This window comes from Pseudophryne corroboree, chromosome 1 (assembly GCF_028390025.1).
Source record: "Pseudophryne corroboree isolate aPseCor3 chromosome 1, aPseCor3.hap2, whole genome shotgun sequence".
NCBI lineage: Eukaryota > Metazoa > Chordata > Amphibia > Anura > Myobatrachidae > Pseudophryne > Pseudophryne corroboree.
This window is the reverse complement of record NC_086444.1, coordinates 1,182,977,522-1,182,994,928: the sequence shown is the minus strand read 5'-3', so window position 1 is coordinate 1,182,994,928 and position 17,407 is coordinate 1,182,977,522. Positions and strand designations below refer to the sequence as shown.

The window sequence follows — 17,407 nt, the reverse complement described above, 5'->3', positions numbered from 1 at the left end:
GCAGTAGCGATCCCTCTCATGTCGGCACGCTGAGGTTGATGGTGGGGGGCAGACTTTTTCTGTCTTCATGCCGCATGTTTACTTTGAAGGACATTCACTATTCTGACATCAGAGAATTTGGATTTGTTTCGTTATTTTGCATTAGGCCTGGGCCCTTTTTCTTTATGGTAAGGGACGCAGGGCTCTAATTCTTCATGGTACGGGTGCCCTGGTTCTTATGCTTCATAGTAAGGGACACCTAAGTGCATGTGTGCTGGTAGTGTCATGAATAAGGTGGCATCGACGCAACTTTGAAACAAAATAAAGATTACAGGTAGTCACGGCTGGTTGCCCTGATACTGATAAGTAGAAACATCGTTATATATTAGCATTTTTGTTTAATTAGTGGTAAAAATGGAGGCATAATGTTTTCTGTTCCCACCCATGTTCGCAATGTAATAGGGTTATTCTGGCGTCCTACCATAAAGAATTTATTTTTTATTTTTGGTGCTGTATGCAGTTACAGCAATTTCTGTATTTCTAGCACAGGTATTTTGCATCCGTTTAGCTTTGATTACCCAGCCTCTGCTATAGGCAGGCCACTTGTCGGTCAGCAGTATGCGTGTAGAGTGCTTGAGTCACCTGGCTGTTACACCAGCAACATAAGGCGCAGTGGGAGGAGCAATATATCCCAAACTGCGGGGCTCCTGGATGGTCGTCATTCTGCTTAACTGGATCTCATTTTCACATGTCAGCGATCAATTTTTAAGTAATTTCTAAGATTAGCGAAACAGCTGTTACACCTTTTTGTAAGTATTCCCTCAGGCTAAAAAAGATAGACGTGTGAGATTTACTGAGCACCCAGTGGCCAGAAAGGGCTATGGAAGAGGCAGCTGTAGACTTGCAGGCTATCTTTTGAGGTGTCGGCAGTCTGGACACTTGCTTGCAAGCTCCGAATATAAAGTACAGTATATGCAGCGCTTGATGTGTAACTACATAATATGGGAGAAAGTGTTAGTAACTGTGTGTAGAATTCATGTGAATTTTGCCATCTTTTTGATTTCTGTAAGCGCCTGTCCAAAACATTTGTTTATCTATCATACCCATGTATTCTCAGCGTGGTGAAGAACGAGAAACCACTAGTAGCTTCCTGCATAACTTCTTCTTATGTTTCCCGTCATTGTGTTGCAGCACACCCCATAGAGCAGCTTGGGGGCTTAGCAGAGTGACCAGGAGCAGGGTCTGACATCCCCTGGGAGGAGGAAAAGGGGGTGGTTTGGGTTTTGCTGGGAGTAATGATTGCTCAGTACTGAAATGACATCATGCAAATAATTCCCCTTCCAGATAAAACAAATGCTGTGTCAGACTCGGGATCTTGAACACTGGACCAACCTGGGTTGTACCTGGCTCATATCCCTTGCACACTGGTGGCTGGACTCGGGTTATTCACTGGTCCAGCTGCTTCCACCGGAGCTTGGTCTTCAGTGACCTAGGTCTATCCAGCTTTACAGTGGATGCTTGGCGATGAGGTCATCTCCAAGCGATACTGCAGGCAGCCAATCTGCTGCTATGTGACATGACCCGGATCTGACCGTTCACACTGCACCGTAACCTGGGTCCGTTCCATGTCCAACTCTGGTGGCTACCTAGGATTGCTGGGTTACTCAACCCGAGTTATATTTTCTGACCACTTTCAAGCGGAGCTGCGACCTGGCAATAACACAGGTTATTGCTGTAGTCTGAAAGAGGAAAAACCCAACGATTTGCTATTAACCTGTACAGGACCTAACACAAAAGCGGTGTGTCTAGAATATACGTTCCCGTCTTCAAGGTGCAAATCTGCAAAGAAAAAGGTTACGTTTGTGTGGTTTAGCGATGGTTAACCTCTGAATAGGACCCAGATTGTTTTGAGACCCCCTAAATTTCAGATGGTCCTATTACTTGATGTGTATGGTCTAGTGGGGGAGGATCACCTTTTTTGTTAGTCTTTGACCAGAATCGGGATATGTGGTATCACATAAAAAATTTAGTGCATGTCAACATGAAGTTTGATCGTGAATGCACAGCATCTTTGTAGCAGAGCCCTGCTTCCAGATTGGCAGCCTTTATAGTGGAGTGAATGCACAATATCGCCCTTTGTTTCCAGCCTGTGTGAATGATTGGGGGGACTAGGCTGTGCTGCTGCTAAGATGTACCAGACTGAAATCAAGGAACCGCCACCTTTTCTCCACCTAAAACAATTGTGTAACAGCGTTAAGGTAGTGGACAATATCTTTACACGTTAGGAATCCAATATCTTTTCCGTTTGCGCTGGTCTGTGTCTGCAAATGAAAACTGCAAGAAGTGTGAAGTACTTTTCTCATATGTTAAGATTTTATGTTTACAATGTTAAACTCCTCTAGGCACGTCGTGTGTAATGATTAACAATGTATTCTGAGAATTCTTCCTTCCGTTTTGGTCAAAGCTGGTTAAGACTTTTATTCGTTGTCTAAAGTTTAACGACTTGCTGCTAGCAAGTTTACTGTATGGTCTGTTATTCCTTCAAGTGTTTCCATCAATGGTTGTGCCCACTGTTTGAAGACTGAAAAATATGAAAATCTAATATCTGTGTTTTAAATTTCAGCTTTGTGTTGTTCTTGGAAAATTGCGCTCCAGTTGTGAATACCTTGAACTGTGGCATTTCTAGTCCTATCCTGTTGAGCCTTCCTCATTTACAGCTTGCACAGATTAAGACTCAGTTGGCTCTTCATCATTTGACTTCTGTCACTTCGAACAGTACTTCCGCTGTTTATGCTTTGTTAAATCAGGCTTTGTTGAAAATAAGCACTGCTCACGCCATGTTTAACCGTGGAGGTTTCTCTGGTCAGCGACCAATGGGCCACTCTATGATGAATCAACCTGGCATGAACCATCTTGGTATGACTGTGGCAGGCTTGAACATGGGCGGTATGAACCTGTCTGCCCTGAACCAGGCAAATATGAATCTATCGGGCATGAACCATCCAGGCATGAATCACTCTGGAATGAACTCTGGCGTAAAACAGCCACAAATGGGCCTTCCTGGAATGAACCGTCCAAACATAGCCTTTTCTGGCATGAATCAACCCAACATGACTCAACAGAGAATGAATCAACCCAACATGACTGAACAGAGAATGAATCAACCCAACATGACTCAACAGATAATGAATCAACCCAACATGACTCAACAGAGAATGAACCAACCCAACATGAACCAGCTTGGCATGAATCAACCCAACTTGAACCAGCTTGGCATGAACCAACCAGGGATGAACCAGCTTGCCATGAACCAACCAGGGATGAACCAGCTTGCCATGAACCAACCAGGCATGAACCAGCTTGGCATGAACCAGCTTGGCATGAACCAGCTTGGCATGAACCAGCCCGGCATGAACCAACCCGGAATGAACCAGCCTGGCATGAACCAACCCGGAATGAACCAGCCTGGCATGAATCAGCCCGCTATGGGTTTAAATCGAATTAACCACCCGGGTATGAATCAAGGTGAAATGAATCAAGGAGGAATGGGCTTCCGTTCTGAGACGAAAAATCAAGGGTTTGGCATGAGGCCAATGGACAGTCCTGGATCGTTTGGGGGAGGTAATCCAGAACCAATGGGAATGAAAGGCATGCCAGTTAGATCGCCGATGCAGCCGCCTTCTGGGAGACACATGGGTCCGCAAGCAATGCCACAACGATTTCCTGGGCCCAATGTTCCCTCACATCAAGGGCAACCTAGAATGCAATCCCAGAGTCAAGAAATTCCTTCAATAGTGAACCGGATGTTGACACACTCTTCAGATCACATGATTGCAAAGCCTAAAACCCCTATACAGGAGCCTGCGCGGCCCATGAAGGATAAACCGTGGGATGCACTAAGTTTTTTTGGAAATATGGGTCAAGACATTGGAATAAAATCCAGCCCCATTTCAACACTGGAACAGAGGTCTAATCCTCAGAATCGCTATACAAATGAAAGTGCTTCAAGTATATTAGAGAGCTTCGGATTGTCAAATGAAGACCTTGAGGAGCTCAGCCGGTATCCTGATGATCAACTGACCCCAGGAAATATGCCAAGTATTCTAAGAGACATCCGGTTACGTAAAATGGGTCGTCCTGGATCCACACCTGATCAGGGCGGTGGAAGAAGACCTGGAAGTGAAATGGTGCCAAGTAAAGTTATTGACTATGGACATTCAAGCAAATATCCATTTACTGGCCGCCCTGATTCTGAGCGGTTCTATGACTCTAATAAATCCAAGCCAGCCCCCAAACAGCCTGCAGCTTCCATTAATAAGAGGCCTGAGAAAATCCCTGAAAATTCAATGGATAACAAAATACCGACTATTTCAGGCAGCCGTAAGCCCACATGGCAGTCTTCGAAGCCTGACCGATCCAACAACAAAACTTTAGTCGGTAAACAGAATATTGTGACCCCTAGTGACATCAACGTCTCACAAGTTGAGAGTCCAGTGGTCCGCATTAAGACTGATGTTCCTGTTCTCCCCGGTGTGACCGCTCCTGTTCATACAGAAATTAAGCTTGATGTCCCGATGGCAACTAGAGTCGGTAACGTCAACTACCAGCTTCCTGCTGAAACTACCCCCGCTGGGAAGGGAAGCTGGCTTCCAGTGCTGTCTCAGGAGGAAACTCCGAAACCAAAGAGACTGCCCACTCCTTCTATGATGAATGATTACTTTGCCGCCTCTCCACGGATATTTCCTCATATCTGTTCTCTGTGTAACGTAGAATGTAGACACTTAAAGGTGAGTGGTTTCATGTTTGTTTGTACTTCCGTTTATTGTATACATGCGTTAGCCAATGTCCACTGCTATGTTAACAATGAGAGATTTGTTGATGACACAAAGATTGTGAAGGCTACACCAGTATCTGTGTGGGTTTTTGTTTAAATATGAGCCTTTCATTTTTGTATTTGGCTCTCCCATTCGTGCTTTAAAGCAAACTGATGGGGATAGGTCTTACACCCTACATACAAAATGCACTCTTCATTAAGAGCAAATGCAGGTGTACAACATTTAATGTGATGGGAGCGCTGTATTCTCCTATTTTAATATGAGGGGTGTACTGTGATTAGGTTTAATTTGGGGTTTGGAGCATTCTGTGTCAGGCTTAATAAGGGGAGGGCACCTATTATGTCAGGCTTAATGTGGGGTTGGGGTGTACTACACTGTTATATGGTGAGACCAGGGAGAGGGCATATACTTCATGAGGGCTTAATAATGGGAAGACATACTGAATCCGGGCTTAGTGTGGGAAAAGGGCTGTAAAAGGCATTAGTGGATAGGGAATCATTGTGTTCAGCCTTAATCAGTAGGGAGGAGGACGTACTGATTTCAAGCTTAATAGGAGGCGGTCCTGACAGGTGTTACTGCGGTGGGAGAGATCTTCAATCAGGCATAATTTAAGTGTGCGCATTGCGTTCAGGCTCTATGGAAAGTGTAGTAAATGATTGGGGGATCTGGTGTGTCGGTAAAAGTTGGAATCTTTATTTTGATACAGATCCAAATGTAATTTCTCAGAGAAAATTCCTTAAAAAAAATAAATAGGTTTTAGGAAACACTAAATTAGTCATTGAGGGTATTTATGTAATTGTTATGGGACCTAGCTGTAGATCAACGTGTTTAGAAGAAGACTTTCAGCAATGTATTGGCACCCCCATAACCCACCACCGTCGGCTGCACATGAAGAAAGATGCCCGATGATTCTGCAAGGAGCGGCCAGAAGTCCTGAAAGTTCTTCTTTCATGGTCCAGCAAGGAAGTCCTTGAAACCAGTGGTGGCCAGAATGTGACAAGGGGAGAAGACTTTGTCAAGTCATCATCATCCTATTGTTTAATCTATTTTTATAGTAATTATTAAAGTGTTCTGCCTTTAACTTGGGGTTTTGTTTATTGGAAAAAGGTAAGTGTCCCGTGTTCTAAGAGGTCACTCCAAGCATTAAAACTAGTCAGAGCAGCTTATAAACATTCCTATGTTAGAAAGTCTGTACTACTTGGCTGCTCCCTGCCATTCTTCAAGTGCTCTATGAACAGTCCTGTAGACTTGCACGCTGCAAGCGAATGTCACTGGTCTATATTTTCTTTGGTCCAGGCTAAATATTTTTGTGACAAGTGTTTTTGTCATCCCCATTCACAACACAACGTGTTTAGTAATAGAATGGGGCAGTTAAATCGGTCATACAATCTGGTTTGGGTGGTGGATCACATGCCCTTATTTATTGACTTGCATTTGGTTTTGGAAAAGTATCTTAAATCCGTATTTGGTACATAGTTTACAATTTCTCTGAAAGGCCTTGTTGCAGGGCTTTATGACCCTCCGTGATAACAGCCTAGACTCCTGCTGCTGCGGTTAAACAGCAATATGTCCGGCATAACAATCTTTTTCATCCTCCCTTTGTTCTGTAGGACTGGATTAAACATCAGAATAACACCTCCCACATTGAGAATTGCCGGAAGCTGAGACAACAGTAAGACTGTCCATTTACACTTTTAAGACCTCATCCCCGAAATACATTAGACTGTTGTATTTTAGAAGCATGAAATCCTTTCATTTTTAAATACATAAATATGTATTTTGATTACTTGAAACTTAGGGGCAGATGTACATGCCTTGAGACGAGGGAAACAGGCTATGTTTGACAAATGACGGGATCTGATAGGTTGATTGATCTCTTTCCAGTGCTTGGTACATCTGCCCCTTAATGTTTGTTAATTTGAATATTTTTCTACTCTGAACAGGTATCCAGACTGGAACCCACAGGTCCACTCTTCTCTGAGGTAACGAGCTTGTGTTGTCCAGTACCCTTCCGAAGTGTGTGTGTTAATGTTAGATAGCGCTAGTATCTCATGTGGTTTATTTTACTTAAGGAATGACGATAAAGATGAGAACACATCGAAGAGGTCAAAGTCCGGGAGCACAAGTCCTCGTAGAGCTAGAAGATCGACTTCCAGACGCAGGAATCGCGCATCTCTTTCCCGCAGCCCAAGATCCTCCGTGAGAAACAGAAGCCGTAGCCCGCGCCGTCCTCTGCCTAACCCAAGACTGTCACGTAGTCCCTACAGGAGGACAAGATCTCCCCGTCGCTCGCAGTCCCCAAGAAGACCCAGACGGGGCCACTCCAGAACGAGCAGCGCTTCTCCTGGTGAGGCAGTAGGGGCTATGCATAGAGCATTATGTGACCATACATAGTTGAGAATAAAGTTTCTTAACTATTTCTGTGGCATTTTCTTGCAGACAAGAGAGCTGTAGACGCGGCAGTGCAAAGCTTCATTGCAGCTAGCAAAATTAAAAGTGGGGAAAAGGCAAAGCCTGCGAAGGCGGCCAGCAATGTCAAGAAAATACCTCCCAAGATATCCAGCGTTAATGTCAGACCTAAGAAGTCGACCAGTAGCTCCGCCCCTACAAAGACCGGCAGCAGCGATGCCAAACCGCCGAGCAGCAATGCGTCCGATGTCGGCAACTCTTCCAGGAAGCCTAGTGGTAGTGGCAGCGATAGTGCAGCACAAAAGCCTTCATCTAGCAGCTCTACCACCAAGACGACCACCTCCAGCTCTTCAGTGGTCAAGAAGCCAATTGTCAGCACAGCTGCTAAAAAGACCACTCCTACCAGTGCCAGGAAGATGCCACCCAGCAAGCCGTCTGCTTCTGCCCGAAAAACTTCAAACCCACCGAAAGCTCCAGCCAAGTCCCCAGTTGCGGAGGCTTCTAATCCCTTGAATAAGGTAAGAGTTCTTCCTTTGTTAATCTCATAGTCCTGTAATCATGAGTGTAGTGTGCTGCCTCCACCATAAACTGCCTCACACAAGCCTTTATAGACCATAATTGCCTAGCCACAGGGGTTATATGTACTGAGCAGAAAATGTTAAATATGTAATTCAGCATGTGTGAGCCAGCTACTGTTCTCTATCAGCTGTTTCCCACTCGGGATTCTCTGATAACCTTCAGCGGGTGATGGTTGTGTGTAACAAAACCTGTTCTACAACAGGGATGGGGGAACCTTCGGCCATCCAGCTGCTGTTGAATTACACATCCCAGCATGCCTTGCAACAGTTTTGCTATTTGGCTATGCTAAAACTGTTGCAGGCCATGCTGGGATGTGTAGTTTAACCGCTGGAGGGCAGCGGGTTCCCTATCCCTGTTCTACAATGACCAATATTGTCAGTTCTACAATTGTGAGTGGTTCTCGTACATAGGGACCTTGTTTCATGTCTCTTCCCTTTTTATCATCCATGACACTGGAAATATAGCGCCTCCCACTCCTCTTTATACTAAAAATGTGTGCTCCTCCCTCTGCCATATACCTGTTCGGTTGGGCACTCTTTCCTGTTGGCATTCTATGCTAAGTTGGTGGCTGAGACTATATGAAATGCTAGTGGCTAATATTTTCCGAAGGTGGTAGATTTGGTTGGCACTTTTGCTGCTGGAACAGGCAGGGGAAACTCCAGTCCCATGGCAAAGATTACTTCGCTGTTACTGTAGAGCAGTGTCCTAGAGAGGAGAGACGCATACTCCCAGACAGCATGGACTTCCAGCGCAGCAGACCTGGTCTATGCTGGTCCATGGGACTGCTTCCCAGCCAGTCCATGAGAGGCCTGCAGCAGTAGCAGCGTCCACTGACCGGACCCATGCACATACAGTCAGCCGTGGACCCCCAAAACTTTCAGCTTCACTGCAGTGCAGCATGGGTTTGCCTGTTAGAGAGAGATTTTGCTTGGGCATAATTCAGCATGGCTCGCACTTTATCCAAGCAGAGGCTCGCTCTGAGGTGGGAGGGGTTATAGAGGGAGAGATGCTGATAAGTGTCCAGCCCCTACACCCCAGAGGTGTTGGGGTCCTGCAGATAGGATGCTGTGTTCTCTAGTTTGCCTATGTACCAAACATTTCTCATAGAGATGATGTTGGTTTCTTCTCTGGTTCTGTCCTGCGCGGTTCGGCCAGAGGAATGTCTGAGCGTCCAGCTGGATGGTAGTACAGAAGAGAGGGGAGTTGACCCTTTTATTTAACGCCCCAGCCTAGTATAGGAGACTTTATCCCCAGGATCCAGTGTACCCATATGGGTTCAGCTAAAAGGATTTTGGGGGAGACTTATCAAAGCTTGTAGAGAGATAAGGGGCCAACCAATCGGTTTCTGTCATTTTTCTAACGCAGCCTGTAAGATGGCAGTTAGGAGCTGATTGGCTGGGAATTTATCACTACACATTATCCTACTCAAAGCTTTGATAAATCCCTCCTCTTTAAAATCACATCTGTTTTCCAAGTTGAGACCGTAACCAGTGTCTGACAGTATCTGCCCCCAGGCTTTATTTTATAACATTAGCTGAGTGTTCTGCCAGCTTATAATGCCTATGTATTATCTCTCTTCTAATGATGCCTTTTTAGCTCTGGGCAGTGTGACATTAATTTCTGTTTTGTTTTTTTCAGTTCACCAATAAAAACAGGGGAGGCAACGTTATTCACGTCACCGACCTGCCAGACAGTGGCTATACTGACCAAGATATACTGAAAATCATCCAGCCCTTTGGGAAAGTCTGCGATGTGCTCATTGTCCGTTCCAAAAATGAGGTACTCAGCCCAAGCAGGGACTGCAGTAGGGCCACTTACTGTCACCTTTTACATACTGCTCACTGAGAGGTGTAGGTGAAGTTTTACTTTATCTGTCGGTCCAGAGTGTTCACACACAAACTCCTACATCCCACTTACTGTCAGTTACTGATGTAACAACACCCCAGACAAAAGTTCCCACCTGTCACAGCCACCTCCATGGTAACGCCTAGATAGGAGGGATTTTCCGACGTCCCACACATTGTACAGTTACTGTTCCAGCATAGATGCCGGAACAGCACCTCGGGGTTGGGGTTCCATCACCATATAGGAGGAATGTGCTGAAAACTAAAATGCTTTCACATTCTGAATGTTACTGTTTTGTGTTGAAGGCGTTCATAGAAACCACCTTCAAGGAGGCAGCCTCAGCCGCGGTCGGTTTCAGCGAAACTACCCCAGTAATGATAAACCACAAGCGCGTGACCCTTTCTCTGGTTGGAGAAAAAGTAAGTGATCACTTTCCTCCAAATAGCGCAAACCTTTCACCGATGTGTCTGTGCAATGTCCAGCATCTCCACACTTGGTGCACAGTATCATGCATGCAGCTGCCTGTAGGGATTATCCTAATGTGGCTATTGATTTTGTGTTTTGCAGAAACCAGTGAAGAAGGAATCGATGAGTGGCAAGTAAGTGGTGGCAGTGTTGTATCGGTTACTAATGGTGTAGCTGTAGCCCAAGATGCTAGTTTTGGCAATGGGTAAAGGCTAATGACTGCTTAAGTGGTTTTTGCTAGCAGTTAGATAGGATGACTTTGTTATGCCTATGTCCAGTAACACGTCTCCATTTCCTGTTCCCAGAACTTCAGTAACTCATGCTAAGAACGCCCCTCCTACAGGTACGTTACACCATACATCTGTAACATACAAGACAGTTAGCCGTCTCAGATAAGAAATGTTGGTGTATTGAGTGAGGTGCAATTTCACAAAATCACTTTTTTTTTTTTTTTTTTTTTTGCGATTTGTGCAGCAGGACTTAAAGTGGCAACTTCTCTTTAAGAGACCAAACTAGCATGTTGGGTTAGTTAACACTTTGCTGCTTTTAAATCCGATCACAAATCAGTTGTTGTAAATAGCGGCAGACATGGGTACAATGTGTAAGGGAGCGACCCACGTCCAATGTGTGACATGAAAGGGGTTTCAGCAGGCTTAAACCGTCTTCATTAACCCTTCTCATGCGTGGGATTTAGATGTGAAAGGGATATTGTCGTTTGCACTTCATCCTGCCGACACTGGTGGAGTTACCACCTGCCTGTTTCAGCGCTGATAGCCAATCAGCAGCTTTTAAACATAACCCGGGGTTGCAATTTTCTTTTTCATCCACTAGGGATCACTGGAGTACTCTTGGGATATGGACGGGCGTAGCCGAAAAAGGCACATTTAAATATATAAATTAGTAACTGGTTACCCCCTCCATATTCCCACAGAGCCTTCAGTATTTTTCTGTACCTCTAGCCGGAAGGTACTATGGACGAAGCACACAGATTCTTCAATCAAGATTATTTTTCATTTATTCTCCTCGAACCCTTCCCAGCTTATCAGAGAAGCTCGGGTCCGGGATCAATGGTGCTGCAGAAGGGCAGCAGATGGTCTGCCGGTGCTCATAAGAAGGGCCCCGCCATTGACCACAATCAGCAGAGCTGATTGCAGCCTCCGGCTGCGCAAAAGCTGGACGGTGCTTAGTTCAGAAGCCCCGTCACAGCCTCCCCTGAGTCAGGTAATGAGCGGTTAGGCAGCTCACACTACCGCCGCCCCCATGCTTTATACTTGGGGGGAGGGGGGGCACTGTATATTTATGTGTGTAACATGAGTCCCAATAGTACCCCCTGCTTCCCTGTCCCAGTCCCGCTCCCTTGCCGCCGGCCACTGTGTGCAAACACGTGCAGGGGGAGCTGGCGAGCAGTCCCCGGCACTACCGGAGGGACGCTCACTGCTCCCCGTCTCTCCCGCATGCACAATGCCGTCTTCTCTTCCCCGCCACCGCTGCCTTGGGTAACAGACCCGCCGCCGGCCACACTTCCTCAGTGAGGCTCTGGTGGGGTGAGCGGCCAGCCGCTCACCCATCTCCGGTGTGCAGGTACAGCGCGCCAAGCCGCTCAGAAACACTGCATCCCGGCTCCCTAGCTCCTGTCCGCTGAAGGGACGAAGCTCAAGGGGGGGAGCAGTGGGGGAAGGTCTGCCGTTTACAGCAGGGTGGTTTTTAAACTGTTAGTAACGTTTTATGCAATGCCCGCAGGGAGGCCCCAATAACTAAGCTGTGTTTAGGCAGCAAATGGCTCAGGGTTTTAAGCCTGTGGGGGGGTCACAATTATATGTGTATATATACATGACTGCTGGGAAATATCAGTGCCTCAATTACTATGGAGATTATATATATATATATATATATATATATATATATATATATATATATATATATATATATATATAGTGAAAAGCAGCGGCACTCGACAGACTGATGAATGAAATGTGAAGCCGTTTCGGGGTGTATCCCCCGTCTTCAGGGACAAGCTTACATATATATATATATATATATATATATATATATATATATATATATATATATATATATATATATATATATTTTTACATTTTTATATATCTCTCAGTGGGTATATGTACTATTTAAAGACTGTTTTGTAGATAGAGAGAGAAATTGGGATCAGCTTTTCTTGCAATAAGCAAGCACATGGCTGGACACCATTTTTACATTTCTTCCTGGTCCTTCCCAGGAAGTTGCTGCCCTACAACACTCAGCCTCTGGAGGAGCCAGGGTGGTGTAAGGAATTTTATTTTCTTTGTTTTGTACAAGGTTTCACTATTGCAGTTAAACATGTGCACTGTAAGGCAGATACTAAGGTAAGTTTAATGCAACACAAGCAGCTTCGCTGCAAAGTCGGTAAGACAGTATGTCGGCCGTGTACGACTGCACCCGGGCCGATCCTCTTTGGGAGGAATGCTGGCGCATGTACTGCCTGGGGAAAATTGTTATTTATCTTGTAATTTGAGAGTTTCAGCTAGGTTGCTTGCTGCCGAATCTACGCCGGCCCTCATATCACATAGCAGGCAACAGGGCAGTACGTCAGGTTCTCAACGAAGACTGAACAACATTTTTCCAAGGAGAGACCATTGTTATTTTGGTATTATACCTTGCCAGTTTCAGGCTACAACCTTTAAATACCAGTCAGAGTGTACCCTACAGTATATAGCAGTAAGGGTGTTGCTTTGCGCTGCTTTGGTGGGGGTTTCAGGTTAACAAGGCTATAGTAGCATGGCAATACAGGTCACGTTTGCCCTACAATAGGAACACCTTACACTTCTTGTGATTCTGCTCATCTCGCCTTTCAACTTCGGCACGACGTGCACTTTCGCTACGTTCTTAACAGGCGGAGTCAGATTATATACGAGAATCGAAGCTTTACCTTACGCTGGCTAGAGTTTTTGGCTGGTCTTGGACACATGCTTTCGCAGACCACTAGGGGGGGGAAACCCCCCCACCAGGGTCTACACAAATTCCTGGCTAGCAATACTCAGGATATAGGCTTTACAAGTCCTTTTCAGGCAATGCTACACCAGCAGCCATACCAAGACGTGGTAAAATATTGCGTAGAAATCCATTGTGGTCTCCCCGCGCAGGTTCAGATCCTGCCGACTACAACCACATGACAAGCCAGGGCCATAATGGGTTTCCAAGTGGGCATCCACATTTGGGTAGATCCGCAAATTTTAGGTTCACAGCTTAAAGTTCGACGGGTTTCCATCGCCATTTGCAAGACAGATCTACCTACGTCATACAACAAGACGGCGGTTCTGCAGACCATGACACAGGCTCTAGTAGTCTCAGCAGTTTAATACCGCAGTCAACACCCAAGTCACAGTTTTTCCAGTAGGGATAGTTCCAAAACTGGATGACTGTCAGTCCGGTACTGACCCTATAGACAGTACGTCGCTTACTACAGATTCAACATCATACTTGAAGTCGGCATGGTGGAATTCACAGTACTTCTGGATCTCGTACCTAGACGAAGCAGACCTACTTATGGTTGCTGTAAAAAAAAACAAAAAAAAAACCCAAACCATTCTTACTTTCAAGCGTTACCGTTTGGCTTCTTAACGGCGCCTCGGGTAGTCACAAGAGTCAGGATAGCTCATCTTAGATTCTAAGAATGATGATGGTTCCCTGCTTTGTAGATCTGCTGATCAAAGCTCCGTCTCCACACTTATTCCTGCAGCGTGCCTTACGAATGTACAATGGCGTGTTCAGCACGGTTGGATTGTCAACCTCAAGAAATCAACTCTCATTCCGTCACAACGATTCATACAGAAGAATAATTCTATGAATAAACGTATTTCCCTGCCTGAACACAACAGTGTTCGTCATCGCGTACAGTTAATACGCAATCCACGGACTGTCTCGGTGCATTTGCCCATTCGACTATGGGGAAAGAGGGGGGCGTCTTTCAACGCACTCCAGTTCACAAGGTTTCACTCAGGTCATTTTCACCTGAATGTTATTGCACGCATCAACTTAATCAGGTAGTGGGGTTGTCTCCAAGGGCCAGAGTATCACTACCCTGGTGGCTCTAAGTACACAATCTCACCGCAGGGAGAATCTTCGGCGTCTGCAATGGGATATTTCCTACAACGGATGCGAGTCTCAGATGTTGGGGACCTGTGGTCCAAAATTGTCACCTTCAGGCTCTCTGGTCAGATCATGTAAGATTGGGGTCAATGAAATGTAAGCGCAATTTCCATCGCACTGCAACAAGCAGTGATCATGCTCCGGTTTCAGACTGTCCAGATGCAGTCAGACAACGCAACAGCGGTCGCATTCAGACCAAGGAGGCATTCCAGGTTGCATAGCCATGCGAGAAGTTGCGGATCCTCAATTAGGCCGAGCATCACCAAAGGATATATTGTCACCAGTGTTTATTCTAGAGTGGACAACTGGAAGGCAGATTGTCTCAGCTGTCAAGATTTTCCTCCTGGAAACTGGGCATTGACTTCAGATGTTGGTCCAGAGGTGGAATTATCCACAGGGGGATCTAATGGCATCTCGCAAAAATAAAAATCATCAAACATCAGTATGTGTCCAGAATAAGAGCTCCAAAGGCAGTGGCAGTGCAAGCTCTTACGATCGCGTGTCCGTACAGCTTTGTGCATCTGTTTCCACATTTTCCGCTGTGTCCTTGGTTGCTACAGCGGACCAAACGACAGTCCACCACGGTCATGCTAGTAGTGCCTTATTCTCGGAGAGCATGGGTCGAGCTCGGATCTCCGCAAACTACTCGCAGCCGATCTTTAACCGTTTTCACCAGGTCCAGATATGTTACGACAGGGTCCGTTCCTTTACCCTGATTTAGCGCGGCTGCGTTTGACGTGGATGCTGTTGAAACCGCTCTCAAGATGAGGGCATTCCAGAATCTGTTATACCAACCCTATTGCGTGCTAGGAAGCCAGTAACGGCAGCTCGTTATCACAGGATTTAGCGTGTCTATATAAGTTGCTGGGAAGCTCCTGAAGTTTCCGACATCTTTCAAGTTATCCGTCTTTTAATTTTTACAGACTGGGTTAGGTGGAGGACTACTTTTCTACACTCATGGTGCAGGTCATTGCCATGTCAATTTACCTTCAAAGGCGGTTGGGTCTTTTACAGATTGTACACACCTTCCTACAAGGTGTCCTCGGAGTATGACCTACATTTATACCACCTACAGCGCCATGGAACCTGAATCTGGGTTTAGATTAATTTTTTTTGTTTACAGTCTTCATATTTGGAACCCTTCCATCACGTGGACGTTAACTTTCTCACTTGGGAAAACAGTTCCTCTTAGCCTCAGCAAGGCGTGTTTTAACATTGGGTGCCTTGTCATGCAAGGTCCGTATCTGGTGTTTTATTATCATAGAGCGGAACTTCGCATGAATTCAGTTTCCTACCAAAGATAGTTTAATGTTACACGTAATCAATAGTAGTTCCTGTGTTATTAGTAGGTTCAGGAACGTCAATTTCTTTAGATGTGGTACGCGCACTACGCGTTTACGTAGCCCAAACATCAATTGTGCGTAGAACAGATACATTGTTCTCTCATGTAGTAAAATGGCATGGCCAGCTTTCAAGCAGACCTTAGGCCATACGGCAGGCTTATCATATGCTACAACCGCCTATATCAGGGTTAGGCCATTCCACTCGTTCTCGATAACGTCATGGCCAGGCTACAACCGCCTACAGACATTCCACATGTCCTTTGGTAACGTCAGGGGCAGCAGGTCATGGACCTTGTAAGAAACAGCTTACACGAGCTGCTACATGGTCATCGGTTCACACGTGTGTGCTTTTACAAGTTTGCTATGTTTACGGCATCAGCATCTTGCTTTGACCGTCTAGTGTTACAGGTTCCAAACAGCTCCCCCGCCCAAGGGGGAAACTTCGGTACGTCCCAAGAGTACTCCAGTGACCCCTAGTGGATGAAAAAGAAAATAGGATTTTGTTACTTACCAGACAAATCCTTTTCTTTGAAACCATAGGGGGCACTGGATGCCCACCCAGAGCAGTTTACCTGTCTTGTGGTAAGTTCAGTGGAGCTAATAGTAATACATTATCACCGATGGATACGAGGTTACGGTGATATCCATTATGCTGTTAACTGCTTAGTTGTCAGTTACGTTAGGTGTCAACCTTAGTGTTGACAGTTATATTATACTGTTATATGTAATTCTCTATGGTTCATCCTCTCTAAAAATACTGAAGGCTCTGTGGGAATATGGAGGGGGTAACCAGTTACTAATTTAAATATTTAAATGTGCGTTTTCCGGCTACGCCCGTCCATATCCCAAGAGTACTCCAGTGCCCCCTATGGATTCAAAGAAAAGGATTTATCTGGTAAGTACCAAAATCGTTTTTTCACACTGCAGCTTATCCAGGTTGGTCTTGGGATACTTGACCCATATTGACCCAGGACCTGGATTTCTCCGGCAATATCCTGGATCAGAAGCTCAGTATGAAAGCAGATTGTTAGCTTACCATACTATCTGTTTAAACCGGACACTAATGAATTACACAGGTTCTGTGGCTGAGTTCAAGTCTGTCTTTGATCAGCCAGAGGACCTGTGTAATCCAGGGATGGTATGGTAAAACCAAGTATAAGTAGTCCCTGAGACCTGATTCATATGATCTCCTCATTTCTGTATTTTTATTTTTTTATTTTATTAGCTAAAATGGACAAAGATAAACCCTTGAAAGAGGCAGCTGTTAAACCAGAAGGTATTGTATGAGATCAACCTGGTTGTTTTCTGAAAGCCCTGCGACGCGGTTATGTGAAGGGGATTGGATCATAGATGTCTGAACTTTAATTTACATGTTTATAATTTGACTCCGGCATCCACTCCCTTCTATGTAGATAATCTTATGAATCATATCCTGTAAACTGATTCAGTCTGGGAGCTAGATCCTGTGTATACAGAGCAGATGTGAGCCAGAACAGAGCACTAGCCTGGGAGCTAGATCCTGTGTATACAGAGCAGATGTGAGCCAGAACAGATCTCTGGCCTGGGAGCTAGATCCTGTGTATACAGAGCAGATGTGAGCCAGAACAGATCTCTGGCTTGGGAGCTAGATCCTGTGTATACAGAGCAGAGGTGAGCCAGAACAGATCACTAGCCTGGGAGCTAGATCCTGTGTATACAGAGCAGATGTGAGCCAGAACAGATCACTAGCCTGGGAGCTAGATCCTGTGTATACAGAGCAGATGTGAGCCAGAAAAGATCGCTAGCCTGGGAGCTAGATCCTGTGTA

At 45.5% G+C, this 17,407-nt stretch overlaps 1 protein-coding gene across 4 annotated transcripts in view; it reads left to right on the top strand.

Moving 5' to 3' along the window:
* ZNF638 (zinc finger protein 638) overlaps nt 1–17,407 on the top strand; it is a 350,552-nt gene that overhangs the window by 269,476 nt on the left and 63,669 nt on the right. For all 4 annotated transcript variants that reach the window (XM_063925292.1, XM_063925291.1, XM_063925294.1 and 1 more), the window contains exons 2-11: nt 2,603–4,766; nt 6,425–6,486; nt 6,758–6,796; nt 6,887–7,161; nt 7,254–7,741; nt 9,441–9,581; nt 9,953–10,066; nt 10,215–10,246; nt 10,418–10,455; nt 16,827–16,877. In XM_063925292.1, coding sequence (XP_063781362.1) covers nt 2,603–4,766; nt 6,425–6,486; nt 6,758–6,796; nt 6,887–7,161; nt 7,254–7,741; nt 9,441–9,581; nt 9,953–10,066; nt 10,215–10,246; nt 10,418–10,455; nt 16,827–16,877 — 3,404 coding nt within the window. The remainder of the gene's footprint in view (nt 1–2,602; nt 4,767–6,424; nt 6,487–6,757; nt 6,797–6,886; nt 7,162–7,253; nt 7,742–9,440; nt 9,582–9,952; nt 10,067–10,214; nt 10,247–10,417; nt 10,456–16,826; nt 16,878–17,407) is intronic.